A 27,901-nucleotide genomic window follows, 5' to 3' on the forward strand; every position below is an offset into this window, starting at 1 on the left:
AACGCAGCCCCTGAAGAAAGGCAGAGTCAGCCCGTGCGGTTCCTCTGATAGCTGTTCTCTTTTAACAAAACCGCTTGGATTTCATTCTTCTTTCCCGGCTGCCTCGCGTGAAGGTGTTTGGGTGACAATGAGCCTCCTCCACGCTGAACCGCGCGGTTCGCTCTGGAGAAGGACAGAAGGACGGCTCGGAATCACCGAGCACGCGAGACACCAAAATCCGGCCGCGCTTCGCAGAGCGAGCCGGGGAATCCGCATCGCTGTGAACGGAGCCTTTTCCTTTTGACATGGAATACTTGCTAAAGAATAGCGACACTAGTGAAAGGCGTTAAGGAGGAAAAACCTGTTATTATTATTATTATTATGCACTTTTAAAATTGATTATGATTTTTTCTAAGATTGCCCCCATAGCGAACGCTTCTCTGAAGTTCTTACAGATATTTAGCAGATTGCTAGATGGATTTTTACAGGCAGCAGCTACATTCTATTGCCACAGCGACGCGTTTAATATAATCTGGAGCTGTCTGTTAAGAATTGTGGATGCTGCTCTCCTTGCTACACAGAGCCCTTAGGTAGAGGTTGGACTCCAGACTAATAAATGGAGTCCAACTCAGCCCTAATAGTGATTTTTAAGGTGAATTGACACAAATAGCATGGAAAGCAGGTTGGCTCCTAGTGCAGCGAGACTTCAGCTCCCAAAGCCCTGTTTCTGCTCAAACCCAGAACTTGATGTTTGTGGTGCTCCCAGCCCCGCTCCAGCGCCTTCCTACAAACTTGTGTCTGTTGGGTTTAGTAGATACTTAGTCAAACCCAGGCTGAATTGCTTCCTACTGTGCTGCAATGGCTGTACCGTGGGCACGGCCTGGGCGCTTGGATGGAGATAAAACCAGTTTTTTGCGAGGCTGGAGGCGCAAAAGAAGCTGCTGCAGGTGGTCCCCTGGGTGCCGGGTCCCCTGGGTGCCACGGGTGCCCTGGGTCCCCCCGGAGCACCCGCGGGGCTGTTGTCAGGACAAAGCAGGGTTCCCATACCCCACATCTCAGCTGTTTGTTGGCAGGACAAAGCAGGGTTCCCATACCCCACATCTGAGCTGTTTTCCTTCACTATTTCCTCAGGCCCACATCCCTGCAATGATGCTTTTTCTGCTGGTGGCCAGCGGAGAACTTCCCTCTGCCGCCTCCAGCCACCCGTGGCACAGAGCAAACTTCTGTGGGCTCCTTCTCCTTTTAATTGCAAGTACTTAACGAGCTCATTTATTCCTCCCTGGACGCTGGAAGAATGGGGGAGCAGCAGTGAGGGTGCAGAAGGGCCGTGCAGCTGAGCAGATGCAGCCGAGCAGCCCGGCCAGCGAAGGGTTAAGAGCTGCCATTTTGTTATGTAACACCCTTAATGGACATTTCGGTGAATGGCACCAAAATGGCAGGAGTTAACCCTTGGTGGGCCGGGGTGCTGGGACCCCCCCGCTCCCTCCTGCTGAACTTGGGGCTTCAGCACCTGCATGTTCTGCTGCTTTCCTAGCACTCCTGGGTATGGAAATAGTGGCAGAAGTGGCAAAAGCGCTCGCCCCACCTCTGGCAGCTTGGGGGCTTTTAGTTGCCTCCATCAGGGAAAGGATGGAGTTTTGGTTGCCTGGTTGAATTTGGGTGCAGGATGATTTTTTTTCACCCGGCGTTCTTGCCTTCTGCTCTTGCATTAATTTATTCTTTAAAAAGAATTAAATCTAGTTCATACTTGTGCTTTCTAAAGTTTATTTTTCTAAATATGGGTGCGCTAAGGTCAGGAACTCTGTGTGTGCATGTGTATGCACATTTATACTTGTGCACATGCGAATAGATACAGATGCAGTCCTATACAGGCACTCTTAGCTGTACATTTCAATGACTTTTCCCAGGACATCTCACTAACCAGCATGAGGGAATTATCTGAGGGTTGTACTGGAGTTCACTGTGTGCTTGTGCATCAAACCTGATGGAAAACGCACCGGCCGACTCAAACCAGGTTGGTCCCGGTCTTGCTGCTCCGCTCTTTGGGTGTCTGAAGGGTTTGGAAGGTGGCAAAAGAGCTCTTTTGGTCCTTCTCCCCCCAGAACACGCGCGGGCGGCACCACAGCGTTCACCGGGCTGCACAATCGTTCTGAAATCAGGAGGTTTTGAGTTTTTCCTGTTCCCGTGGAGGAATTGGTGCCAAGACTTGATGCTGAGCATGGCGATGGCCTGCGGTCCGAGCACTTCACTGCCTTCTATATGGCTTATAAACTGCCTTTTGAATTGATCGCAGTAGTTAATCTGTGACAGCGATAGCACTTACCCCTGGGGTTTGCTCTTAGGTGCTGGGCGCTCTGCCCCGAGCTCTGCGGCTCCTGGGAATGAACAGCAGAACCTTCCATAAAACTTAAAACTGACTGTGTAATCCTCGCTTTATCTCCCTTCTCTCAAATAAAAGGTGTAGTGGAGTTGAACTGAAGCTGTTTGCCGTTCACGTCGATCGGTCGCTGTGGAGAAGCAGAAGCGGGGGTTTCGGGAGCAGAAGTGACACGTTATCCTTGTTTGTGAACATCCCACTGATTTACTCTCACCTGGTGGAATCAATTGGTGCAGACGCGGTCTCAATAAACCCAGCAGACTTAAGGTGCTGGTTGTGTGTGTACTGGGGAGGTGCTGTTTGATACTGGTGCTGGTCTGGGATGCCTGGCCTGCCCGCCTTGGTGCTGGGATTAAGCAAATCGCCACATTTTATTTTATCACTTTTTCTCCTCCTCTCAGCGCTACATTAATTTTCCTGCATCTGTAGTTGCGTTAGCAAGTTGTTTTCTGGTACAACTTGAGAGGGCTGAAACAATTTTAGGGAGCTTGGTTTAGGGCTCATCTGCAATAAACATGATTTAATCACCGTGGTAGGGGAACGGCGCAACCAGATCTCTCTTACAGGGCTTGTAAACCTTGAGCCTGCGCTTGCAATTTGCAGGTTTAGCTGTAAAAAGCTCTTCAGTGCAATCTCACCCCAAGGTCCTTCCAGTCCCGCAGCTCTTCGCGAGGCGCTGCTTCGGTTCTGCCGTGGACATTCCTCTCCAGCGATCGAAATGCTGTGAGTGTTTAACAAAACCTTGGGCTGAATTTGGATGTGCAGAAGCAGCGGTGCCGTTCCTCCAAGTCACATAGGAGCTGTTGCTTTTTGACTCCGCGAGCCGGGAAAACGAGGCCGTTTCCAAGCGAAGTTTGGCTTTGGTGGCTGATAAGGGGGCGGTGGGGACGTTCGGGGGAGAAATGGCAGGGTGCAAGATGTGATGTCCCCGGGAGTTTGTAACAGGAGAAGCTTTTGTTGGGAAGGTACATCGTGCGTTTTCATCAAGGCCGTTAATCTGTTCCGTCTGACCTTTGTAAGGAGTTTGTGTATGGAGGGTTTGCCCCTGGAGACGCTCCGAGTGGGGCAGCACTCGCTGTGCATAACCTGGTTTTTTATGTTAGGATTTTGACCGCGCTAATTTTTCTCAATAAAACTCAGTGCCAATAACGAGATTTAGATCATTTCCATTGCGATGTTACCTCAGGTAGATGAGATTCAGCTGGAAGAGGACGTTTGAAATACCCCGGTGCAGCTCGAGATGCTGCCGTTCCCCATCCCCCTCAAAACCGAGGAGAAAACGCACAACGTTGCGGGAACGTTCTCACATTTCGGAGCGTGCGGTGCTGCCGTGGCTTCTCATCCCCGCAAGATGCTGAAAATAAACCCAGATCAGGCTTGAAGGAGGTTTCCTACTGACTAAGCAGTCTCGCTTCAAGAAAGTCACTGCTTAATGGCGAGACATAAGCCGGGCGATAGCTCAGCCCTTTGCTTTAGCCCTGGGTTGCGTTTGCACCGAGTTAATATATTTCATCCAACACAGTGCGGAGAAACTTGCAGTCGCTTGCACGGGGCTTATAGTGTCAAAATGGCAATTTCACGTCGTGCCGATGTGACGTGAACGGGGGGGTGAGCAGAGGTTAATTATGTTGCGTAATTATGTTAATCTCTTGCTGTTAAAAGAAAAAAAAAAAATGGAAAGACTTTGTTTAACTCTTGTGTCTTGGCCTTACTCTTGAAATCAGTTTTAAAAGGAGAAAGGAAAGAATCTGGGATGGGAAGAGGGTTAAAAATAAATGAATGAATGAATTGGAAAATTCGAAGGGGGGGTTTATTTCTCTCCCTGTCCCCCCCCACACTGTGTCACACTTGGTGTCCGGTGTCACGGGGGGTGTCACTGGGGGGTGTCACGGGGGGATGCTGGGGCGCAGGGTTCCCTGCCGGCTCGGGCTGCTTTCTGGAAAGTGCTTTGTGTGGCCGGTGGCATCCTGGGAAGGGTCATGTGGAGCCCATGATGTCACGGGAGCAAAGCACGAGCAAAGCCTGACTGAGCAAAACCTGACTCAGCGCCAGGCCTGGGTGGCTGCAGGTCCCCAAGTGCCGGCCGAGATGTCAACCCTCACCGGCGGCAAAACTCGCTGTGGCAGGCGAGGAGTTAAGCCTGGCTTTTCCCCCGGCCTGGCAGAGCCTGGCTTGCTCCCCAGGAGGGATGAAGGTGTGTTTGGAGGGTGATGATGGCAGCGATGGATGGTCCCACACAGGGTGTGCTGGGCCCGTTCCTCAGCCTGTTTGGTTCCCAAAACTCGCAGTCGGGCTCGTGTCCTCCGACAGACACCACAGCCCTCCCAGCGAGATCCTAATCAAGGGCTTTGTAATTGCGTTTATTTGCATGTGAGGCAAATACGTACGTTCTTCCTGCCTTTTGGGGAAGAGCCAAACTTTTTCATTATGGGGCTTTGTATATTTTCACGTGCTCTAATGCAAGCCTTCTCTTTTTTTTCCCTCTTGAAGATTCTAGTTTACACTTTGTGAGGTTTGTGTGTGTGTTCTTGTTTTCCTTTGTTTGTTTTTGCCCAGCACAAGAAGTGTAAGTACGGTGATGTCGGGTACTTAGCAGCTTCAGACTGAGATGTATTTCGAAGATAAGCTAAGTGAGCACGCTGGCAAAACTTCTGTTGCTCTTTCCAAACTCCTTTTTTGCAGCAACCGCTGTACTTTGCCCTGTTTGGAAATTAAGGTGGTGTTGTCCAACCTTTTCTTCCCAGTGTGCTGAACTGGTGTGTGTCTCCTCTCTTGCAGAGCCTCACAATGACAGAGGAAGCATGCAGGACACGGAGTCAGAAACGAGCCTTAGAACGTGAGGTACCGCACAACGATGTGGACAGCAAGAAACTGAAGATGGAGAAAGGACTGCTAGGAACGGATTTAAACGCTGAAGGCGACATGAAAATCAAACCCGATCCCGCAGCTGGAAAAGTCCAAGGATTATTAAAAAGCGGAGAGGTGAAAGCAACCATTAAAGTGGAGGTTCAGACGGGAGATGAGCCTGTGGACATGAGCACCTCCAAAAGGTGAGTTAGGATTGACGTGCTGCGTTTGGGACACCAGCACCGTAAAATGCCGAAGGAGGAGTTCTCCGCGCCTTAAAGGTAGAGAGAATTAAAACGTTATGTGTGTGTTGCAGCTCCGGCTTTTCACGTGAGATTCAACAGCTGTTTCTGTATAATTTCCATCCTGATTTTCCTTCCAGAAGCCGTGGCAGCTGTGCTGAGCAGCTGAGGGTGGAAATTCAGTCTTGAAAAAAATGTACAAGTTATAAAGAGGATGCGCTTAGAGCTACCGAGTGAGGTTTATGTGAGGAAGAGTGGTTTGGGGGTTTTTCTAATTGAGCTGTGATAGAGGAAAAATAATAGCTTATAGTTGTGTAAACAGAAGTGTTTTAGTGGCAACTTGATTCTTCCTGGCAGAGCAGAGTGTTTTGGATAAGCCTGGCTTGCTTTTTGAAGTGACTTGTGGCTTTTGCCACCAGATGTGTTCTGAAAAGCCAGTTCTCCGTAGGACAGGTTTGTAATACGTTTTGGAAAGTCCAGCCGCCTTAAGGTGTCTGAATTTTGCCATCTGGAGGCATGAATTCAAAGTCCCTTATCACTTCGGTGAACTTTATTATTACAAAAACATAACGCTTTTCCTCCGACTCGTATTTGAGACACACAAACGAATCGGGTGGTTCTGATGGTTTCTCCAGACAACTTCTGCCGAGGGGACAACTACACAAGTTGCCCAATTTGATACTCAGGGCTTGCGCAGGAGCAGTTAATGGGGGTAATAGGTGACTTCCCTGGGTTGTGCTGACTGGGAGTGAATCTCTGAAGGTGTCTCTTACCTGCTCATTAACGCAGGTATGCGCGCTCTTTTTTTGAACATCTCAGAAGACCGCTCACGCCGAAAAACTGCAATAAATTAGAGCCAGGTATTCGCGCCGCTTTGTTGCGGTACTTGCCCCCACATGCCCGCGCTCTGTGAGCTCATCATCCGTTTGAAACGCGTGCCAGCGCCTCTGCTCTGTTGGTGTCCATCCCCGAGCGAGGGGCTGCACGTGGAGTTGCTCAGAGCGCACCTGGGACAATGACGCCTCTTTAAAGGAGACGGGAGAACATCCTCGCTCCGTCCCGTGTTCTTATTTCAGGTGGTAACAGGATATTGTCGTATTTGGTTTCTACAAGGCGGGGAGAAGAGGCTTCCCCGTACCAAAAATCCACTTGCCGGAGACGCTCTGATCCCAAATCCGCTCAAATTAATACTAATAAATATAATTAAGAACTTCACGAGGCTTTGCATACTGTTTATAAGTTGCAACGCCTTCCGTCATGCGTAGTTGTATAAAATTCTCCGTAGAGAGGAATGAAACCCTGGGTCATCTCAGGTGACAAAAACGAGCCTGGAGGATTCCCAGGGCTTCTGGAAATGAGGCAGCGGCTCCGCAGGGTCCGAGGCTGCGATCCCGGAGCATCAGCGCGGTGCTGAGCGGCTCGGGGTGCAAACAGACCCAGGCAAACACAACCCGTGGCCAAAGGTGCCCGCGATACACAGGAACATTGTCCCTGTCAAGTCTCATCCCTTGCATGTGTAAAAGCACAATTGGCGCTTATAGGGTGGATCTTAATTTCATAAGGATTTTTAAGTTGTTTTCTGAGCGCGGGACACCTTTTCCAGAGCTCCTGTTTTCAGAGGAGTTTAGTTTGCGGCTTTCCCAACACTGTGTCTTTAAAGCCTCTGAGCTGATCTTCCCGAGGAGATGAAAAAAGAGCCATTGCTTAAAATGAACCGCTCCAAACTTCTTGGGTAAAATTCATGCTCAGTTCTGTGTGGTGTTTGGGCTTTTAGGCTTCCTTAATGCTTTTTGGGGCTGGAAACACAATATTTTCCTTGGAAGAGGCGGCCCAGCACTAATCACGGTTTAGCTGACGTAAAGCTGATTGAACGGGCTGTCTTCCTGACATCAGCTGCTTTTCAAGGTTTGCAATACAAACCTATCTGCGTTAAACTTTATATTTTAATTTTCCTTTTTTTCTTTTTTGCTAAACCGTGGAAGTTAAATTTAAAAATAGGATCTGGTTGGAGCGCGTTTCCCGATGCCAGAAGAAACAGAAGCGAGTCTGTAGTGGTAGGAGCCTTTGATGGGAGGTCACCCCAGGCCAAACCAAACCCTCGCTCCTCCGCACGGCGTTGGTGCAGCCCTGCTGTGTCATTATCGGGGAAGGAGAGTCCTCCCCCCTGGAGAAAGATGCCTCAGAAATAGTGAAATAGTGGAACGTAAAGGGCTTTGCTTGTGAGCACGCTGATTTATTCAACGTTATAGTAACTCTCCAAATAGGTTTATTTCGGCGTTCTGCACACGGGGAAAGGGAGAACGTGTTGTTTTCACAGCACACAAGCGGCATGGCGACGGGGCTTGGTCATAAAACACAAATCCAAGAGCTGGCTCTGTCTATCTGCAGGTTAAGGCTGGCTGATCAATAGAAATAATTCCTACAGATTTTGTATCAGTTGGGGTCTTATTTAAAACGAAAAAAAGGCAAAAAAAAAAAACCAACCCCCACATTCCAAACCACTATATTTATCACGTCGTCTTCTCACATTGAGCTGCAGAGTCTGTGTTTTCCTTCCAGTTGCAATGCAAGTCTGGGTAAGCCAAGAAAAAAGTCTGATTGCATACGTTGGGTTTATTTGCACCCGGCTCTTGTCTCCTGGTGTGCGGGACCCACAGGTTCCGAACACCCCGGGTTTGCAGCTGTTGTTGCTGGAAGCGGCGTCTGAGCTGGTCTGGCTTAAACCACCGCTCGTTCGTGGAATAAAAACCGACGAGAACGCGGAGTTTGCAGCATCCCTGGAGTTAGTGCTCATAGGAGAATCATCTGAGCTCTAATTCCTTTCATTTTAGGTCTTGCCGGTTACGATTTGTGTGTTTGACGAGGGCTGCGTCGCTCTGGAACCTCAGGATAGTCGTGTTCTCCTTTTGTTACACAGGATAATAGAAATAACGCCAATTAGGGATCGGTGGGAAGTTGGCTGCGCTCTGGATCTTCCTGTTGGGTTCTGGATGCTCAATTTTGGTGCTTTGGAAGATTTTTAGGTTTAGGGCTGTTTCTTGTTCTTAAATGCAGCCAGGTCACGTTTCAGATTTACCAAAGGAGCAGATTTGCCTCTGAAACTCGGGCGCGTTCCTGAGCGCTCGGGGTGCAGCCTGTGCTGGGCGCCCAGACTCTGCTTTACCGGAGTTGACTGGGACATTGTGGCAAAACCAATGCCCGAGTTTCTTGGGGAGCTTTAATGTTCTATTCTAACTGCAGGCGCTGATGAAAGTTTCCTTCATTCGCACTCAGAGCAAGGGGTGACGTTCGCTTTGTTTCTTTTTCACGCTGCAGTCACCAAATCCATCGCAGCTTCTTTGATTTCTGCAGATAAAGCATCTCCAGGAAAAATAAAAGCAAAATTCCCCACTGCCTTCTTTTCTTTCCTTGTTTGTCTTCCTTCCTTGCCAAAGATTTTTGGATGAGAGTGTACAAGAGATTGTTGAATGGAGGCAAATGAGGCAAAACTGTTGCATATTTGCTAACGCAGATGAAGCTTTGGTGGGAAGAGGAGTTTAAATTGGTTGTGCATCATTGAAACTTGTGTGAGTCCATCTCAAGACACCTCAGGTGTATCATCGCTGAGACAAAAGTTTAACGAACCTTCCTCTGCCCCAGTTAAATGGGGATTCGGCCACCTGACCCTCTTCTTTCCTTCATATCGACAAGTAAACACGCTGTGTCCCCGTGAGACAGTGGCGGTTTGGTTTGCTTTGGGTTGTTCTCCTGTTGGAGTTGTGCTCTGCACCGCTGCGGGATGCTCCTCAAGAAACCTCTCGCAGGCGCCTTGTGTCTGTCCTTGCGCTCGGGGCTTTGAAAAGAGGGTATTGGGGAAGCGTTGCCTTTTCCTTTGCGTTTGCGGTGACCCGGGAGACCCGTGCAGGGTCCCTTACACCGATTTTCTGTTACAATCGTGTTTTATCGCTGCAGACGCTTGAATGTCCATAGCCGGGCAGCAGCCCCGTTTCCATCCTCCAGCACAGAGTCCAAACAGTTGAGACAGCAACACTTACGAAAGCTGAAGGGAGAAGAATAGAACAACATCTTTATTTAGCTGAAGGATATGCCCGACAGCTCCAGAGGAGGAAGCTCAGAGTATCAGAGCAGTTACCCCACGTTATTTACTGCTGCTGGCAATATTTTTCTGAAAGTGGTGATATTCCCATTGTCTCTCTTATTCCGAAGCATCTGGTTTGGGTTTATTTGCTTTACACACAGGCTAACAGAAGAGGAAAGCAGGCTCCTTTTGGGAGGCAGAGCGCTCTGCTGGGTCCTGGGCTGTGTCTCTGGAGCTCCTGCGTTCCCCGTGCAGTCCGTCACCACCGGGGATGTAAATCCTGTAACACTGGATACGAGTCCACTTGGTGGCTGCGGTCAGTTGGTGTTGCCTTTAAAAATACAGAGCATCTCCCCCATTCCAGAAGGGTTTTCCTCTGTGAGCTCTTATGTCAGCAGGCTCGGAGTCCTAAATAGATAAAACCGTTTCATGCCTTTGCGGAAATACATGATTTTAAAAGCAGCGCTTTCTACGGCAGCTTCTATTAGATCAGCATCTTATAGCGCAGCAGTGAGCAATATCATCATGTATTTTGCAAAACAGGAATCCTAGGGTTTTCCTGCTGGGTGGTCCCACCAAGCGCCTTAGGCAGCTGCTTTTTTTGGGGCGAAGCAGCGGTATCTTGCATGGATGCTCAGTTTTGCTGTTCCTCTCTTCTGAGGGTGAGGAGATGATACCCCCGGGGTACCCCCGGCTTTCAGAGCAGGAGGACAAGGTCTGTGGGGTCACGACGTGTCCAAGCAGCTGCTGTTCGCCTTGGCCGGACAGACGTCCGGCCATCCCGCCGTCCCTCCGCAGGGTTTGCTCCTCTTCCTCCTCAGCTTCGTGGTGTTGTATCGAAGTGCTCAAATCGCTGCTGAACGCAAACTTGTGCTGCTCGCTCGTTGTGCTGTTGCCGGCACATCGTTGAATTAGTCCAGGATGGAGCTTTTCCTCCTCAGGGTACCCCGGGGGACCTCAGGCATCATCCTCCTCATCCAGCCTGAAAAGAAACCCAGGAGGACCCCGCACCGCAGCACAGTGACTCCCGAGGCTTCACAATTTTACCATTTCACCTTTATTTTTAACGATTTTTCCTTGAAAAGCACCCGGTGCCCCTTGGCGCGGGGACCCCCATTCAGGGCCGCTCCATTTTCCCCGCCGTCCCGCTGGCCTGACCTCCCACACCTCCCAAGATGCCGGCCGGGCCGCACCGGCCGGGCCCGCCCGTTGCCATGGTTGTCACCGCGCCACGTCACGTGTGGGGCGTCACGTGGGCCCGCGGTGGCCCCGAGGGGACAGCCCCGGTGCCGCCATTTGAAGCGGACGGAGCCGGATGGAGCCGGGTGACGGCGGCTCCGCCGCCGCGTTGTCACCTCCCGGGTTCCGCCGGGTCAGTGGGAGAGGGGACAAAGCGTCGCCAGTGGTAGAGTCACCGTCCGCAGCCAAATAAAACCGTCACGTCACGTTTGCGGTGGCGTCTGCGTCGTGACGTGTTGACCCCGCGGCTCTCGCTCCGTCCCCGCGGTCGTGTGGGTGGTTGGAGGTGGAGGTGACAAGAGCCCCGTGTGTTCGGGTGCTCAGCCCCCCTTGTTGATGTGGGGCTCACCGTCACTTTTCGGTGATTTTCCCGAGGGATTTAACCTTAAAGTTTAAGGGGGAACAGCCAGCGCTTGGCCCCGCTTGGGTCCCAGGCTTCTCAGAGCTGCTGGGCTGTCACAGGACGGGACCTGCTGCGTCCTCACGCACCCGCCCTTGGGAGAGGTTCCCAGACCAGTTAGAGCACAGCCCGACCCAGTTACTGCCCCCTGAGAGCGACCTGGGCCGGCTCGGTGCGTTCGGACACGGGAAACGCTGGGAAATGCTTCACCTGTGCCCCTGGAACTTGTGAAACAGTTGGGATGCTGGAGTTTTCTGGCTCGCTGTGCCCTCTAGAGGACACTCCTCTACTTGTTTTACTTATTCTTTCCCCACTTTGTATGGTAAAAACTGGGGTTTTGGAGTGTTTGAGGCTGGTTTTGCAGTATCCAGGATGCTGTTTGGCTTGTGGTGAGCGTTCACTGGAGGTGTGTGTGTCACAGAGCTTGTCAGGCCACGCAGCTTCTTGCTGTATCAATATCTGTTGCATCGCTGAATAAGATAATAAGGATTAATTTCTGCTGATCATTGGATTCCTAATAACTGTGGGCTATCAGTTAAGTCTAGAAATTGTTGTTTAGTCTAAGAAGTAATTGCCTGATATTTAAAAGTACAAAGCTCCGATGCCATTTCTCTTATTTGTGGATAATACAAACCACTGTTCCGGGAAGCTTAATATCCACCAGGAGAACAGACATTGATTGAACTCGTCCGCATTTCTTCAGAATCGAGAGATTCGGGATTAATCTTGCAGGAACCCGTAAATAACGTTGCTTTGCAGCATGAAGCAGTTGCTTGTTTTTATTAACTCGGTCTCTGTATTTTTTCTTCTGATTCGCAGTGAAATAAAGCGAGAGAAGAGAGTCCCCTCCCCGGACGTTATAGTGTTATCCGACAATGAGCCTTCTAGCCCTAGAATGAATGGTTTAACAAAAATAGCATTAAAAGAGACCAACACCGAGGCGCTCATGGTGAGTCTTCCTGTCGTGACACATACGTGGCAAGTAAAGAGCTGTAAATTCATGTCGTAACTTGCGTGGTGTCTGTTCTTTCCCTCCCTCCCCTCCCTGTTTTCCCGTCCCTGGTGCCGTACCCGGCCCTGCAGAAGAGCAGCCCGGAGGAGCGGGAGAGGATGATCAAACAGCTCAAGGAAGAGTTACGGTTAGAAGAAGCAAAGCTTGTTTTATTGAAGAAGTTACGGCAGAGTCAAATCCAGAAGGAGACCACTACTCAGAAGGTATTTATTTTCGTACAGATACTTATCGTTTGAAACGGGAGAAATTGAAATAGCTGTGGTGGTTGCCATAACCTGTGGAACATAAGAAAGCTTTCAAATAAAGCATATCTCACTTTTCATAAAATCTCAATGAGGTTCATAGTGGCTTATCCTGTTAACCGCTCCTTTTTGTGGAATTCCTTGTTGTGTCTTGCCAAGACCAAACGACAGTAATATTCAAAGCCAAAGATCTTTTCATTAAAACTCAGGTGCATTTGTGAAGGTAACACACTTCCAATTATTAAACGCTGTCCTTAACGCCACGTAGAGATCACTGAGATTTGTTTGGAGGAGATTCCTGCATGCAAGAAATGTGCTGATGGGCAGAGATAAAGCGTTAGAAGCGTGGGCTCTACCCCCAGCTCCCGGCCCCTCCTCCTGTTTTCTCCCCACCCCTCGTCTCTCGCAATATTTAGAGCTCTGGGGGGAGAGAGCTGCTTCCATCAGAGCTATCCCAGCAGAAGAGTCTTGGGTTTTGTGGGTTTTGCCCCATTCTGCTCGCTCTGCGCGCTGGAGAGCGGCAGGAGAAGTGCAGAGGGGCTGGGGGGGCATTGCAAACAGTGGCAACGAAATGATTTCATTTTGCAGCGTGTGATGCTGACCTGACGGGTTTTTTTGTGGTGGGGGCGATGTGTAGATGGACTTGGCGGCGCGGAGGGGTGTTAATGCAGCTCTCCGGGCTGGTTTGGGGGGTTTTATTGGCGTGTTTCTCTGGACTTCGAGGGCTTCAGTAGGTGGGATCAAAGCTGCCGCACGTACCCGCATCGCTCGGCTCGCTGCTGAACGCGGAGCGGTGAGCTCCGGGTGTTTGAACTGACTGCGGTGAAACGACAGAGCCTGAACTTCTCAATATCGGAAATCTTTTTCCTAAACATTTTTCTCACTCTGCATTATGCTCGAACCCAGTTAGTTAAGAGTAGTAGTAATGGTGGATAAGGCTGAGGTGGGCTCTAAGCTGAGGCTGCTAAAACAGATCTCCACGTTGCTCTGCTTTTGCTGTACAGACTCTTATTTTCCCGGTATAATCTTACCTAATAATTTCTTCATTTAAATATGCATGTTGAGATGCTTGGAGGAAGAAAGGGCTGGGGGAGGGGGAGGTAAAAAACACAGTCTTTGAAGATCCTCTCGCTGAGGCGCAAGGAGGTAAATGCTTTTGTTCCCGTAGCTTCTGTGATTCTGCTTTTCCACCCTTACGCTCGTCTGCTTCTCTTCTCTGGTTTGTTTCTCTCCTCTTCCAGCCTGCTGGTTCCTCTGGGAGTGCTGTGGCCACCCCTCCGCCCTTGGTGCGGGGACCGCAGAGCGTTCCTGCCGGCAAGGCGTCCCTCCAGGTCAGTGGGACCAGGGGCGCGGAGCCACGAGGCGCACGAGCAGCACACCCCATCACGCTCACGCCCTGGAGACGAGTGCAACTATATAAATTACTTCTTTAAACTCCCAAAACCCCACTTAGACACTTTAAGAACGATCGGGGTGGGAGATAAAGATAGGACGTCACGCAGAGAAAACTCTCATAAGCTTGGCTTTTTAGATCATCCTGATCCACCCTGTGTACATACGTCCATACAAGCGCTAACGACCTTTGGATGCTGTGCTGTTAGGTCACAGAAATATCATTGCCATACCCTTGGAGACTTAATTGTGCCCTCAGTGTGATTAATTGTAAGAGCTGAGCGAGTCATACGATTTTCTCGTTTGGCGTGGTGGCTGAACGGCACGTGATGGCAGGAAAGATCCTGCTTCGGTCACAATTAAATGAAATGTTGCAAAGCCTTGGGGAAGAAAAAAAGCAGAGACAATTGACATCTGTCAGCCTAATCTTCCTCTTGAGCCCAGTATCTTGTTTAGTTCGGGGGTTTAAAGTATTTCTGGTTATTTACCTTGGGCTTATTTGGAACAAATTTCAAAACTGGTTCTGCACAAGATGCTTTCGCTGGGAAAACGGCAGCTCTGCGTTTCAGAACCCCCCGAACGCTGCACCCAGGGAAAGGGTAAACTTGTTCTCCGTGTGGGAAACCCTCACAAAACCTAAAGCAATCTGTTGCTTGGGCCGAGCTGCCTGCGCTGGGACAGCACTTCCAGAGGAACTGGCCACGAGTTCAGCCCTCAGTGGGACCGGGGGGTGCAGAGCAGAGAGCAGGGAGCCCAGCGCCCACGACTGAACTTACTCTAATTTGCAGCATTTGAGCAAATTAACCTCTGTCCGCTTCTGCTCGACTGTCAGAACGCTGCTAATCCCCGTGCGCAGGAGCTGAGTTTAACGTTTGGTCTTCAGCCAAAAGGCACAACACAAGGGGATAAAAATTCCTACCTGCCTAAATACGTGTGTGTGTGCGCACGTGGTAAAATGAGCGGGGTCTCTGATGTTTTTGGAAGCGTTTGTTCACAGTGATGCCAGTTTGAGGGCAGGGCAGGACGTGTAAAGCCACGTTGGGCTCCCATCGCGTAGCGCTGATGATCCGCAGGAGCGCGAGTGATGCGTGAAACCCTTTACCACACCAGAGAACCTCAGAGGATTTAATGGGATCTGCAGCCCCGGCAGCAGTTTTTCAGATTTCTTTCACCTACCTCCTTTTCTTTTCCATTTTTCTCAAGTTCTCCCCCTTTCCGGTCTCATTTTTTCCCTCCACGCACGCACACTGTTCACCTCCCGCATTCCGCATCCAGGCTCTGCCTGCCCTGCGCTCCTCCTGAACGCAGCAGTTTGTATTTCCCCATTCTCTTACATCCCCCAAAATACCCCTTTCTTCCCCCCGCTTTTTCTCATGCTGGGGTTACGGCGCTGCCGCTCTGCCGTGTCTCAGCACAGCAGCTCTGGAGCTGTTGAGTTTCAGCGGTGGGAGGGCAGAGGAAAACGCTGGGGGCTGCTCTTTACCTTCGGAATTCCGCGCAGGGGGAGAGCGAACAATCCAGGTGCCACCGCGTCCTTAGGTGTTTGTGTCGCTGCCTGAGAGTTCAGACGCTGCTTTATCAGCATAGAAACACACCGGAATGAAACAGTACGAGCAAAGTGTTCTCTTTGTTTGCAGACCTCTTCCACGCGCATACCGGGCACTGTTATTCCCCCTCCCTTGGTCCGCGGGGGGCAGCAGACCTCTGCAAAACTAGGAACGCAGCAGAACACGCAGATCGTGATGCCGCCGCTCGTCAGAGGAGCCCAGGTGAGTGCTGACCCGCCTCTCGCCTCCTCCTTTGGGCATCTCAGCTGTTTCCTTAGACATTTGTCTGCTTGGCTGGAAGAGACCCACGAGGTTCTTGCTGGAATCGCTTTCTGAAAAGCCCTTCGTTCCAGTTTTATCGTGTAACAAATGCAGCGGTGCTGTGGGGCGCTGCCTCGCTCGTGTAGCTCCTTCCCTCAGCTGCACCAAAGTGCTCCGTTTGCCTTGATTGTAACAGCTCCTTTACAGGCTTCCAGCTTCACCCACTTTTTAGGAGAGCAGCAGCAGAGGAAATGAGGTGCTGCCCCTTGTTCTTCCATTTTTTCCCCTCATTATTCTTTCTGTCACATCAATTCCACCTTTTCAAGTGCTAAAACTTGTTGGGTTTAAGTGCTGCTTTGCAGGGTCTCTGTCACCTGTCACAGAAAACAGCGGTGTCCTAAAGGGATATTAAAGCAATGTTGAATTTGATACAGTCTTCCAAAATCACGACTTCTGTGGGATACCAGGGAAAACATATTTCCGTGTTACATGAGGATATATTCTGCAGAGAAAGCTCTGCTTTCATCTGTTGCTCAGCCAGCATTGAGGAGGGAGGTCGAGATTTGCTAGTTAATTTTCATTCTGATTATGGAGAAAGCTATTTCTCTGAATGAGGTTCTCCTAAGGCCTTTAAAATGAAGCAGGCTGAACAACTGTACATTTTTGAAATAAATTTGACTTGGAAACTTTGATTATTGGCACAGCTGCTTGGCTGCAACGTGACGCTTCATTTTGACAGAGAGAAAACACCCCATATTGCCACTGCTGTTAATTCTTTGCATTCCCCGCCTCATTCCCCCTCTCCTCTCGATCCCATTCGATTCCCACCGCTTCCCCGCTATCCGAACCCTCTCCCGGCCCCATCGCATCACCCGTTTGTGTCTCCCCAGCAAATCCACACCATCCGGCAGCACTCGAGCACGGGGCCGCCGCCGCTGCTGCTGGCGCCTCGCGCCTCCGTGCCCAGCGTGCAGATCCAGGGCCAGCGCATCATCCAGCAGGGGCTGATCCGCGTCGCCAACGTCCCCAACACCAGCCTGCTGGTCAACATCCCGCAGGTGAGTCCAGACCGAGCGCCGGGACTTGGACGAGCGGTTGTAATTAACGACCGTTGGGTCTCTGTGTCTAATCGGCACGGCCTGCTCACCTCTAATTGGCGGGGTTGGTTATTTATTTACTGTTGCTCGCTCCTCCCTTGCTCTGTTTGCGTTCACCTCCTCCACACAGGAATGAAGAGCATTACAGAATATTGGGAAGAAATCTGTATTTCCGTGAACTGAGCGTTGCGCCTCATTTCACGTTTGGTGTTTCAATGCGAAGCTGTCCATTAGGGTATTTTTATTTTAATTCTCTTCTTTAAGAAGAGTAAAGTGTTTTGGTGAACAGAGCCGAAAATGGGCAAATGCTCCGATTTGAAACACCAAGAGATATTGAAGCAGCAGCTTAGTGTCTAGTGCTGATATTGCCGTATTGGTTAAAGGAAACAATTTAAAGTCAGTGCCTTGACAAAGTCGTTAGGAATAGGACTCCTTTTTGTTTTTTTTTCCTTCAGAATTTTAAAAACTGCTTTATAAAAATGATGAGTAAAGAAAAATAGAGTCTTTCAGGAAGCAAATGGGAGTGTTCAATGCTTCCCTCCCTCCCATCCCTCAGTGGAGAGGAGCATGTTTTGGTCACCACGCCCTCTGCCCCTTGTCACCGAGCTGTCCCCTTCCCTCCCAGGCTTCCCCGGCTTCCCTCAAAGGTACGACGGTGACGTCGGCTCAGGCCAACGCCACCACGACCAGCGCCGCCTCCATCGGCAACTCCAGCGAGTCGCCGGCCAGCCGGCAAGCGGCCGCCAAGCTGGCCCTGCGCAAGCAGCTGGAGAAGACGCTGCTGGAGATCCCCCCTCCCAAGCCGCCCGCGCCCGAGATGAACTTCCTGCCCAGCGCGGCTAATAACGAATTCATTTACTTAGTCGGCTTGGAAGAAGTGGTGCAGAATTTGCTGGAAACTCAAGGTGAGATGGAGTCCAAAGTGTTTCCTCAAAGGCGAGGAAAGATCCTTTCCCGTCTGGGTTTTATCTTGGTAGCGAGGAGCGTCAGGCTTAAATTGTTGTACTCTGTCAAATCTAGGGTTTGATTCCTTTAATAATTTCAAACTTTTATTAAAGATACTAAAGAAAAAATATTTAAAAACTCTTAATAAAAAGTTATGATTTCTTGTAGCTAGAAATGGCTTGTAAAGATTTCTCTTGGTTGCATCCCGTTCTCCCCAGAGCTGTTCAGCTCTGATCAGCCACTTGTTTGTCCGTCACCGCTAAATTCTCTTAATGAGCATCTAAAGAAGTATCTGCTGGACACCTGCGAGGAAGTGGAGAGTTTAAAGATTCAGTGATGCAAACAGGGGAGCTAAGGGTGGAGGGTTTTTTTAATGGTGGATTGTTCTTGAGGTTCCTCAAGTATTATTCATTCATAAGAGCTGCTTTGCATTCTCCAGGTAAAGTTTCGGTGCCCGTCTCGTCTCGCGAGCCCTACATGTGCGCTCAGTGCAAGACCGACTTCACCTGCCGCTGGAGGGAGGAGAAGAACGGGACCATCATGTGCGAAACCTGCATGACGTCGAATCAGAAGAAGGCCCTGAAGGCCGAGCACACGAACCGGCTGAAGGCTGCGTTCGTCAAGGCGCTGCAGCAGGAGCAGGAGATCGAGCAGAGGATCCTGCAGCAGACGGCGGCCCCGGTGCAGAGCAAGGCCGACCCCATCGTGCAGCACCACTCGCTCAAGCAGGTACGTTTGGTCTCTGTGACCATGGGACAAGGGTCCCGCCGTCCCAGGCGCATTTTTTGGCGTGACGCTGAGGCGTGAACTCGCTATATTTTAGCTCCACGGCGTGTGAGCTTGAGTGTGAATTTAAAACCAGGCTGGTGAAAGTGTCATTCTGTCACGTGGGGACCTGATACCTAAATTCTGTTCTCTGTACCTGACGAATGATGGTTTTCTGCAGAGTCATTGTCATGATCCAGGGTGTTAAACTCGTGGCTTGCAAAGTCAGTTCATAAATTCTTTTAGGACGTATTAAATGGAGATAGGTGCTCTGGTGCCAAATACACACAGGTAAATTGACCCAAGATAGGGGAAAAAAAGTAAATTGGCTTGAGCCGGGGGCACATAATGTTGCTTGTGAGGCTTTAAGGTGACGGTAAGTGGATCTCACGCCTTGTGAAAGCACCGCTCAGCTGAGGGCAGACGGAGGCTGCTCAGGTGCTGCTTTGGGCTGAACTAATCCCAGTGCTGGTTATTTGGGACAGGGAAGTGCTGCCTGTGCCTGGAGATGCTCACACTGCACGTTTCTTTTGCCGCTTTGCAGTCGATTGCAATCCCTCGTCCTTCCAGGTGCTCTCACAAGTAGACAACCGATTCTTAATTTGCCGTAGAGATGTCTTGGGGAAACTGAAACTCCATTAACGCCTTCCAGCCCTGGCAGGAGCAAGAAGCCAGAGAGAGGCTGTCAAAAGTTGTGCTCCGGGGAAAGACAACTCCTCAGCCTTTCTTACCGTTGGTTTTTCCTCTTGCCAGAGCTCGAGCCAGCTGTCGCGGGGCCCCCCTGGCGCGCGGGGCGTGCTGCACGCCTTCAGCCCGGCCCCCAAGCTGCAGAACGCGGCGTCCGGCGCGGCGCTGGGCGGCAGGCCGGGGAAGCACGGCGAGAGAGCGGCCGGCAAGGGCAGCGCCGCCTGGAAGAAGACTCCCATCAGCACGGGTAGGTGTTCCGCTCCACTTTGCCTTCTCTTTGTGCTTGCTTAGCTGCGCTCTGTCCAACAATCATAGTTATTTTGGGTAAGGACGCTTTCTCGTTGACGCTTTTCCTGCCGGTGTTGTCGTTGACGCTCAGCGCTCAACAAATCGGGTGGTGCTACCGAATAAAAACTGCTCGACGCATAGATAAATAGATACAATATCAGACTGCTGGTCGTTGCGTCTCTACGCGCAGCCAGAACCGCGCCGCGGGAGTTTGGCGCTTGTTTTGGGGAGTTTAATTCGGTCCTATAGTTTTATTTTGACTGGTGTTTTCTCTCCGCTGAAAGCGATAGAGAGTGAATGGGTGGGTTTGCTCTGGGTAGGGTCACACACGCTCCCAGCGCTCCTCAGGACCTGAAGGAACTAAAGCTGTTGCTTTGAACAAATGGAAATCATAAATTCTATCTTAATTTTTTATACATATACCTATATATATAAGAATATGACTTGAGAAGAGTCATTTTGTTTTCTTAAACGGTAATCGGGATCTCCAGGGAGGGAACACTGTAGCAACCAGCCCTTTTCTGATCTACTTTCTTGCCCGCTATCGAATGAACTTCTTTTTATTTTTATTCCTGACAGCTTAATTTATCATTCAGAACATAATTGAATTGCATAGAGCTCTAGCCTGCTCAGATCTTACTTTCTGGCACAAAATCTTGCTCCTATTCAGGTGATTTTTGGAAAATTCCATCTTCTGAAGGTGGCCCATAATGATCCATTTCCACGTGGGTGAGATGCCACCAGCGTGACTTTTGCTGCCGTTTTGTCTCTGTGACACTCATTGTCCCTTTTCTCTCTCCCTAGGCGGGGCTTTACCCTTCGTTAACCCTAGTCTAGCCGTGCACAAGTCCTCTTCGGCCGTCGACCGCCAGCGCGAGTATCTCCTGGATATGATCCCCCCCAGGTCCATCCCACAGTCCGCCACGTGGAAATAATGCAGCGGAGCGGCCCGGAGGGAAACCTGCCCGTTCGCCATCCTTTTGATACCACCCGACAGCGGAACCTGCTTCAATAATCCCAGCTGGATACGCCCCAGGCTTCCTAGGATGCGAGACGACCACCCCTCATCCCATCGCGTGCCGCTGTCCCCGCGCGAGCCACCGACACCCCGGGGCTGGGAAAGACTCGGAGCTCCTTCGGTTCTCCCATGCTGAACTGATGGTGACGGCTGCCAGGGAAGGGGAAGAATTCTTCTTATTTTTTTGGCTTTATGTATTTAGTTTGGATTATTGTTTTTCTTTGTCACCAGCACAAAAGGAGGACTGAGCGACTCTGCCTTCGGTTTCTTTATTAATAACTCCCGTGGTGTTGGTTCGCATCCTGCGTAGACGTCGGTTCGAGGAGAGCGGATTTCAGATGCCGAGTTGGCGGTCGCTTCTCTTCCCCGCTCCTCCTCCAGCCGGGAGGGCGCTCTACACATTATAACGTTCCCAAACCTTCTGATGATGAGCTAACGATAAATAAGCGCAGACTCATAATTCCCCTCGAGTATGTTTGGTTTTGTTTTGTTGGGTTTTTTTGGGTTCTTTTTCTGTTCTAAGGGACTGGCTGCCACCAAAACCGGTAGGTGGGACGCGGCGCGGGAGCCTCTCACCTCTGTTGGATTCTGTTCCGAATAGACTTTGAACTGTTGGTAGTCTAAAAACAAATCTTAATTTACTGAATAGACAAACAGCTTCGTTCCGTCTTTCTAATCCAGCGAAGAGCAGTTGGGCTTTTCAGACGTTCCCAGAGACTTCAAAGTGAAACTGGTTTGGATCATTTTCTTTTTGGAGGGTTGGGGTTGGTTTTTTGTTGATGTTGTTGTTGTTTTGAGCAATTTTACTCAAAAAAAATTAAATAAACAAGGAATTGCAGAAGCTGCATGCAGTCAGACCAGGAGCTGCAAGCAAACAGAGCAGGAGCTGCATGCAGTCAATGAGCCCAGGAGCTGCATGCAGTCAATGAGCCCAGGAGCTGCATGCAGTCAATGAGCCCAGGAGCTGCATGCAGTCAATGAGCCCAGGAGCTGCATGCAGTCAATGAGCCCAGGAGCTGCATGCAGTCAATGAGCCCAGGAGCTGCATGCAGTCAATGAGCCCAGGAGCTGCATGCAGTCAATGAGCCCAGGAGCTGCATGCAGTCAGCCCAGGAGCTGCATGCGGTCAGAACGGGCAAGTGCAGGGAGCACAGGACCAGGAGGCTCCTTCTCTGCCCATTGCGGCCGGTGGCCCGAGGACCACGACACATTTTGGGGACAGAACCGCCACCTCCCCCCAGCTCCGTTCTTCCAGGCGCCCCAAGCATGTTCCTCTCCCCACTGTTCCATTTTCTCATAGCTAATCCTGCTTTACGAACAGACACCCCCGTGGGTTTAGTAGATGTTTTGGAGATTCCACAGGTCAAAGCCGAATCCATCAGGTCCAGGTTGGTTTCTTTTCTATTCTCTCGCCATCTTCCCTGTGCTTCTCCCAAATTAAAGTTGAATTCAAGTGGCAGAAATACATGCCTTACTACTTAGGTTGCGTCCCAGCACTGGAAGTAGTGCTGATAAGAATTATTTGCAAAATTATATATATATCTATATATCTATATATAAAAGAAAGGGGGAGAGGGGTTACTATTGATGCTGAATCTATTTTCTTAGTTGCTGTTAGATCGACCGTTAAACCGACACCTGTCCTGGGCTATTCCCCCATCACATGAAACTCTTGCATAGTGAACAAGGAAACGTGTTCATTTTAGCCCCTCTTCTGTGGGTGAAAATCAGTATTTAGATCCTTTGGGAACCATTGGGTAGGATAGAAACCTGCAGAACGGTCTTTGTTGCTGTATAAAGCCCTGGAATTCCAATTCACGTTGGTTTTTGTTTGTGTCACACGTGTACATGAAGAGCGCAATGGGACGAGAGGAATGGCTTTGAGGTTTTCATGTTTCCTATGGTTCCGGGATATTTTGGAGACACGGAGTGCGTTTTATTTTGCACTTGGAAATATTATGGCAAGTTTGAGTTTCTTACCCGTGTGGAGGATCATTTTGTGTTTCGTTTTGTTTCCTGCACTGTCTCCTCGTGGGCCCCATGCCCAGCGCTGTTCATCACCTGGAGAGCACATTGGCTTGAAAAACGAGCAAAACTCCAAGTAAAATTCCATGTACCTTTTGGGAAGCCTGGACAACTTCACCGTTCATTTCCAGCCTGATTCGCCTTTTCTCACAGCGACGTCAAAACCTTTTTGGGTCCCCCAGTTCAGTACAGCAGCGCCTGAACTTTTCGGCACAATACGGAGCAGAGACTTAAAACGAGCCTTAAAATGATAGAGAAAACTTATTTGAAGATACAGAATCAACAATAAGTACTTATAGACTGTCCTACAACTCTTGCTCCGCAATCTGCTCCCATTAAGGTGCAGTAAAACCCCGCAGATATTAAGTATTGGGGTAGAATTATTTTGAATGTTGGGAGCGAATGGAAAATACCACATGGATATTGGGGGCTCAAACCGGTTTTGACACCGTTTTAGCCTGTGGAGCAGTTGAATCCCAGGGTGTATTTCTTGCATACGTGTTCCTGCCATTGCAGATCAATGCAGCAGGAAGATAATTCAGTGGTTACGTGTGTTAAGTGACAAAAATTGCTGCTCCGCTTGGAGCCAAAACCGCGTGTTGGGTTGAGTTGTGGAACTGGGTTCGGGTACCACGTGGGGTTGAGTGGATGTTCAGACACACGAATCTTCCCTTTCCTGCAGACACAACAGCGAGAGAACAGAAAAGCTCCATTAGTTGGAATATTCACAATAGCGTTGCGCCCTAAAGGTTTGGGAGTGGTGAAGGAGGGAGGTTTAAGAACAAATCTTTGGGTTTATTTCTGCCCCGTTTGCGGTTCCTGCCTCCCCCAGGGCTTTGGTTCTGCCATGGAGCTGCCCCGAAATAATGCAAAGTGAATCGGCTTCAAGCTTCCCCAGCAGAACGAGCCGCTGGGCGCCGGCCCGGCCACCGCGCCCGGGTCCCCGACCCTCCAGAGCCGCCGTCACCGCGTCCCTCTCCTGGGGAGAGGGTCCCGCACCCCACAAGCCATAGACCCCCCGGACACCTTCGCCGCGGCCGGATTTTATAACAGTAATAACGACAAATGACTTATTGTACTTTAGATTTTAGCGACTTGTGAAATAAACCCCGGATTTTCATTTGAAACCCGTGTTGCCGTTTGGGAGCTGTGTGGTTTGTTTTGCTTTTTAATTGCCTGATTTATTATCCGTTTGATTGCTGGTTGAATCTCTTACAGCGCGGTTGAGTTGGCCGAGCTCTGGTTTGGTATTTCAGGTGCTCCTGTAGGTGCCGTTGCGGCCGGACAGTGCGGGACACTCGGGTAATCTCAATTTTGACATCCTTTGGGGTTGTTCTTTTCTCTTCTAGTTGGTGCGTGTTTGTTTTGGGGGGTTTCTCGGTTGGTCGTGGGGGTTTTTCCTATAGAATTTGATGGGTATAGGGAGCCGTTTGAATTCTCACACCAAGTTGGCAATTTATTTCTTTGCTTGCTAAGGAAATTAAAACTAAATTAATAAGAAGACGGAAAATGGGGCATCGAGCTGCATGGGTCTCATCACAAACCCCATCCGGCTCATCTCTCGCTTTCTCCTTTCGGAAGGAGAAAGAATAATAAATATAGAAATATATATATATATATGATGCAAAAAGCCCTGAAGGAAGCGCAGCAGCGTGGGTCTGCGTACGGCAGTTACACTGTGTATCGCATTTAGGGGAATCACTTGCATTGTGCTTTTTATAAAACAAAGCGGGGGGAAATAAAGGATTTATAATCATCTACCACGGGAGGGTCACAGGACGTTCCGCCAGCGCAGGCTGCGCTTTTGTCACTCCATTTATTGGGACTCTAAATCTTTGGTAATAAAACCTTTAAAAATTAAAAGAAAAAGAAATCCCACTAAAAGCCGACGGTCTCAGCGGGGGCAGAAGCTGCAGTCGGTAACTACGTTGTATTGGGGGGGTTTAGTATCCGAATGGCAATAAAGCAATGGACAAACGGCCACGTCTGCCTGTCATTTGGAGCGTGTGGGGTGAGGATGCTCGGGGTGAAGGAACAAGGAAAAAAGATGTAATTTTAACATTATTTTCATGTTTTGCAGCTCAGGTTCCCACGTGCGGTGTTTGCATCATCAAGGGCGAGACCACGACGGAGCTCGGGATGGAGCCCTGGATGTCTGTCTGTCTGTCTGCAACACCAACTGGTCGGCACTGGGCCAAACTGGGTTTGCAGTCATAAAACCCCCTTTTGGGGCTGAGGATGAGGAGGAGAAGGGTGAGTTCGACCTGCACCCTCCGCTCTGTTCGCAGATCTTTCACATGTTTGACACTCAGCGGCCGTGGGGAGAATGTGGGTTTTTTGGGTCGTTCACAAGTTTCTTTTGACCTTTCCGATTTGGAAAAAAATCTCTTTAATTTCTAAATATGCGAGTTGGGGAGCTGGTTCAATTCAAGCTCCTTCATTTTCCCCCACGCTGTTTAATCGCTGCGCAGCCCAGGAAGCCTTTTTGTGCACAAGTGCCAGCTGGTTTGGTACCAAAACATCTGATGTGTCGATACAGAAATAATTCAGTGTTGTGACACTCAGCACCGCGCTCGGGGGATCTCGGGGTCCGGGGGAGGGGGATCAGGTGGGACCCCAACCCAGGGCAGCTCTTTGTGTGGCACCAGGAACGTTTTGTCCCTGCGTCCCCAACATCTGCAAAGTTATTAATTCCCCGTGGCAGCCGAGGGATTACGGCCGCTGATTAGAGATTAAGACGAGTGACCTTGATCTTGGGTGGTTTGCAAAGCCAGGAGGTGCGGGGAGAACCGTGCTGGGCGCATCGGGTTTGGTGCTTATTTGCAAGCAGATGCGCGCTTGCTTTTTGCTGCATCCCTCTTGGTGTGCGCCTGACGGTGCACGATTTTTGGTGCTTATTTGCAAGTGGGTGCACAGGTTTGGGTGCACACAGCTGGACGCTGCACCCCCACTTCTCATTCCCAGCCCCGTAGCTCCCGGTAAGGGGGTGCATGGGGTGGGGGCGATGCGCCCCGGTACCGTGCATGCAGGGTCTTAGCACCCAGGGGTGCAGGACAATGCGCGGGGCGCAGTGCGCGCCCCCGGTGTCCCCCTGCCCGGGTGCTCGGCGACACCCCCGCTCGCTCGGTGGCTCCCGAGCAGCCCCGGGACCGCCGCGGGGGGGGTGGGTGGGTCCCACCCCTGCGTTGCCCCTTTAAGGCGCGACCGGCGGAGAGGCTTGTCACGTGGTGCGCGAGCGCGGCGGAAGTGACGCGCCGGCGGGATGGCGGCGCCGAAGGTGAAGCAGGACATGGCCCCGCCGGGCGGGTACGGGCCCATCGACTACAAGCGGCACCTCCCGCGCCGCGGCCTCTCAGGTGCGCGGGGACGCCCCGCGGGGAGCCCGGGCCGCGCCGCTTCCCCCCGGTCACGCTCCGCGGCCCCCGCCGGTGTCTCCGGTGCCGCCGCGACCGCCCCCGTTCCCCCGCAGGTTACAGCCTCTTCGCGCTGGGCATCGGGAGCCTCCTGATGGGCTACTACACCATCGTCAAGTGGAACCGGGAGCGCAGGTGCCGCCCCTTCGCTTCCCGGTCCCTCCCCGGTTCTTCCGCCGCGTCCCCTGCCCGGGGCTCCTGGCACTTCGTTCTCCTCCCGGGACTGCGCTCCGGTTCCGTCCCCTCCGCTTCCCCCCGTCTGTGCTTCCCCCCCATCTCCGGTTCCACCCCCCCACTGCTTCCCCCGTCCCCTCCGGTTCCCCCCGGTCTCTGGTTCCCCCCCATCTCTGCTTCCCCGCCCTCAGCTTCCCCCGTCCCCTCTGCTTCCGTTCCCTCCGCTTCCCCCCGTCTCTGGTTCCCCCCCACCTCCGCTTCCCTCGTCCCCTCCGGTTCCGTCCCCTCCACTTCCCCCCTCTCCACTTTCCCCCCGCTCTGCTTCCCCCTCCCCTCCGGTTCCGTCCCCTGCGGTTCCCCCCTCTCCGGTTCCCTCCCCGGTGCCCCCGCTGATCTCTGTCCCCCCCGGTCCCGCCGCAGGCGGCTGCTCATCGAGGACCTGGAGGCGCGGATCGCGCTGATGCCGCTGCTGCAGGCGGAGGCCGATCGCAGGTACCGGGGGAGGGGGTTCCGGGGGGTCCCCGCTGATCTCAGCATCCCCGGGCTCAGCCCCCCCGTCCCGCAGGACCCTCCGGCTGCTGCGGCAGAACCTGGATGAAGAGGCCAAAATCATGAAGGACGTTCCTGGTTGGAAGGTTTGTGACTCCCGGGGTGGGAACCAACCGGGGTTGGGTCTGTGTGGGATCCCGGGGAAGCTCCGAGGGGCTCGGACCCCCCCAGGCACCAAGAGCCTGTGAAGCTCATTCCCCCCGCGGCTAAGCCATTGTCATTAATTTTACACCAGCCCATAGCAAAACCAGGTAGGAGCTGAGACATATCATAATGTGAGGAACTAAAGCTTCTCGATACAATTACACAGCATTAAGAATATTCCTTATTTCTACTAAATATTCTACATAATTTGCATATATCAGTTTTCAGGCTGGTTTTCCAAACCAGGCACTAAAATGAGCTCTGACACCGCAGGAAGCTTCAGTTCTTACTAAATTATTCTTAACGCTTCTTGGTAGTGAAAAATTGCTCTTGAAATCACAGCTGCAAATTTCTCCTTGGGGGAAAAAGTTGCCCTAAACATCCATCTCTAAGCAGGGTTACTAAAGGTGACCACAGTAGAACAAGCATGGATATATAATTATACCACTGAAAGAGCAGTTATCTTCCTGCATTCATATCTACATGGCACCCCAGAATATTGTAGATACTATATAATACTTATATAATATATAAGCGGTAGTTATTTTGTCTCTTCCAAGCCCCGGGGTGGGGAATGAGCTTCACAACTCAGCGCAGCCCCCCCGGACCATCAGCACCCGGGGACACTGGTCACCAGGAGATGGCTGCGCCCATTGTGTGTGTTTTACACCCCCACCCCCCCCCCCCATAAAACCATCTGCCCCCTCAGGTGGGCGAGTCCCTGTTCCACACCGACCGCTGGGTCCCCCCAACGCTGGACGAGCTTTACTACCTGCGTCCCCAGAGCGAGATAGACAACGAGAAGTTCGGGCTGCAGTACTACGTCTGAGCGACCCTCTGTGACCCCCCCGGGAGCCGTGGGGGGGCTGCCGGGTGGCGCCTGTTCCATCCTCTGTCATTAAAACTCAGATCTGCACCGTTGGACGTGGTTTTGTGTCTGGTTTTGTGTGACTCTGTATCCCCCCACAGGAAATTTGGCTGCTCTGGGGCGGCTGCTGCTCGTCCCCACCCAGGGGGGTCCTGGGTTTTGGTCCCAGAGCCCCGGATTGGTGTGGGGGGGGGATGAAGGGACTGTGACCGGGGGGGATGAAGGGACTGTGACCGGGGGGGCTGGTCACTGCAGCTGCCGAAGGTGCCTGAGAGGGGCTGGCAACCCGCACCCCCCACCCTGGGTGTCCCC

At 51.3% G+C, this 27,901-nt stretch overlaps 2 protein-coding genes across 5 annotated transcripts in view; both read left to right on the forward strand.

The window, feature by feature from the left end:
- Positions 1-21,257, forward strand: part of GATAD2A (GATA zinc finger domain containing 2A) — a 46,402-nt gene extending 25,145 nt beyond the window's left edge. For 3 of the 4 annotated variants that reach the window (XM_082071959.1, XM_082071958.1, XM_082071960.1), the window contains exons 3-12: positions 5,135-5,406; positions 11,982-12,111; positions 12,246-12,377; positions 13,658-13,747; positions 15,446-15,577; positions 16,507-16,674; positions 17,339-17,618; positions 18,098-18,387; positions 19,177-19,357; positions 20,203-21,257. In XM_082071959.1, coding sequence (XP_081928085.1) covers positions 5,144-5,406; positions 11,982-12,111; positions 12,246-12,377; positions 13,658-13,747; positions 15,446-15,577; positions 16,507-16,674; positions 17,339-17,618; positions 18,098-18,387; positions 19,177-19,357; positions 20,203-20,333 — 1,797 coding nt within the window. In that variant the 5' untranslated portion in view covers positions 5,135-5,143 and the 3' untranslated portion in view covers positions 20,334-21,257. The remainder of the gene's footprint in view (positions 1-5,134; positions 5,407-11,981; positions 12,112-12,245; positions 12,378-13,657; positions 13,748-15,445; positions 15,578-16,506; positions 16,675-17,338; positions 17,619-18,097; positions 18,388-19,176; positions 19,358-20,202) is intronic. The other variant, XM_082071961.1, reaches the window with a different exon arrangement.
- Positions 21,258-25,649: 4,392 nt separating this feature from the next.
- NDUFA13 (NADH:ubiquinone oxidoreductase subunit A13) lies at positions 25,650-27,642 on the forward strand. The gene is made up of 5 exons (XM_082071863.1): positions 25,650-25,797; positions 25,911-25,989; positions 26,449-26,520; positions 26,594-26,663; positions 27,431-27,642. Exons 1-5 carry the CDS (start codon positions 25,704-25,706, stop codon positions 27,548-27,550), a joined length of 435 nt encoding a protein of 144 aa, XP_081927989.1. The 5' UTR covers positions 25,650-25,703; the 3' UTR covers positions 27,551-27,642.
- The last annotated feature ends 259 nt before the right edge of the window (positions 27,643-27,901 follow it).

The sequence above is a fragment of the Streptopelia decaocto genome (genome assembly GCF_964273445.1).
Source record: "Streptopelia decaocto genome assembly, chromosome: 24".
Lineage (NCBI taxonomy): Eukaryota > Metazoa > Chordata > Aves > Columbiformes > Columbidae > Streptopelia > Streptopelia decaocto.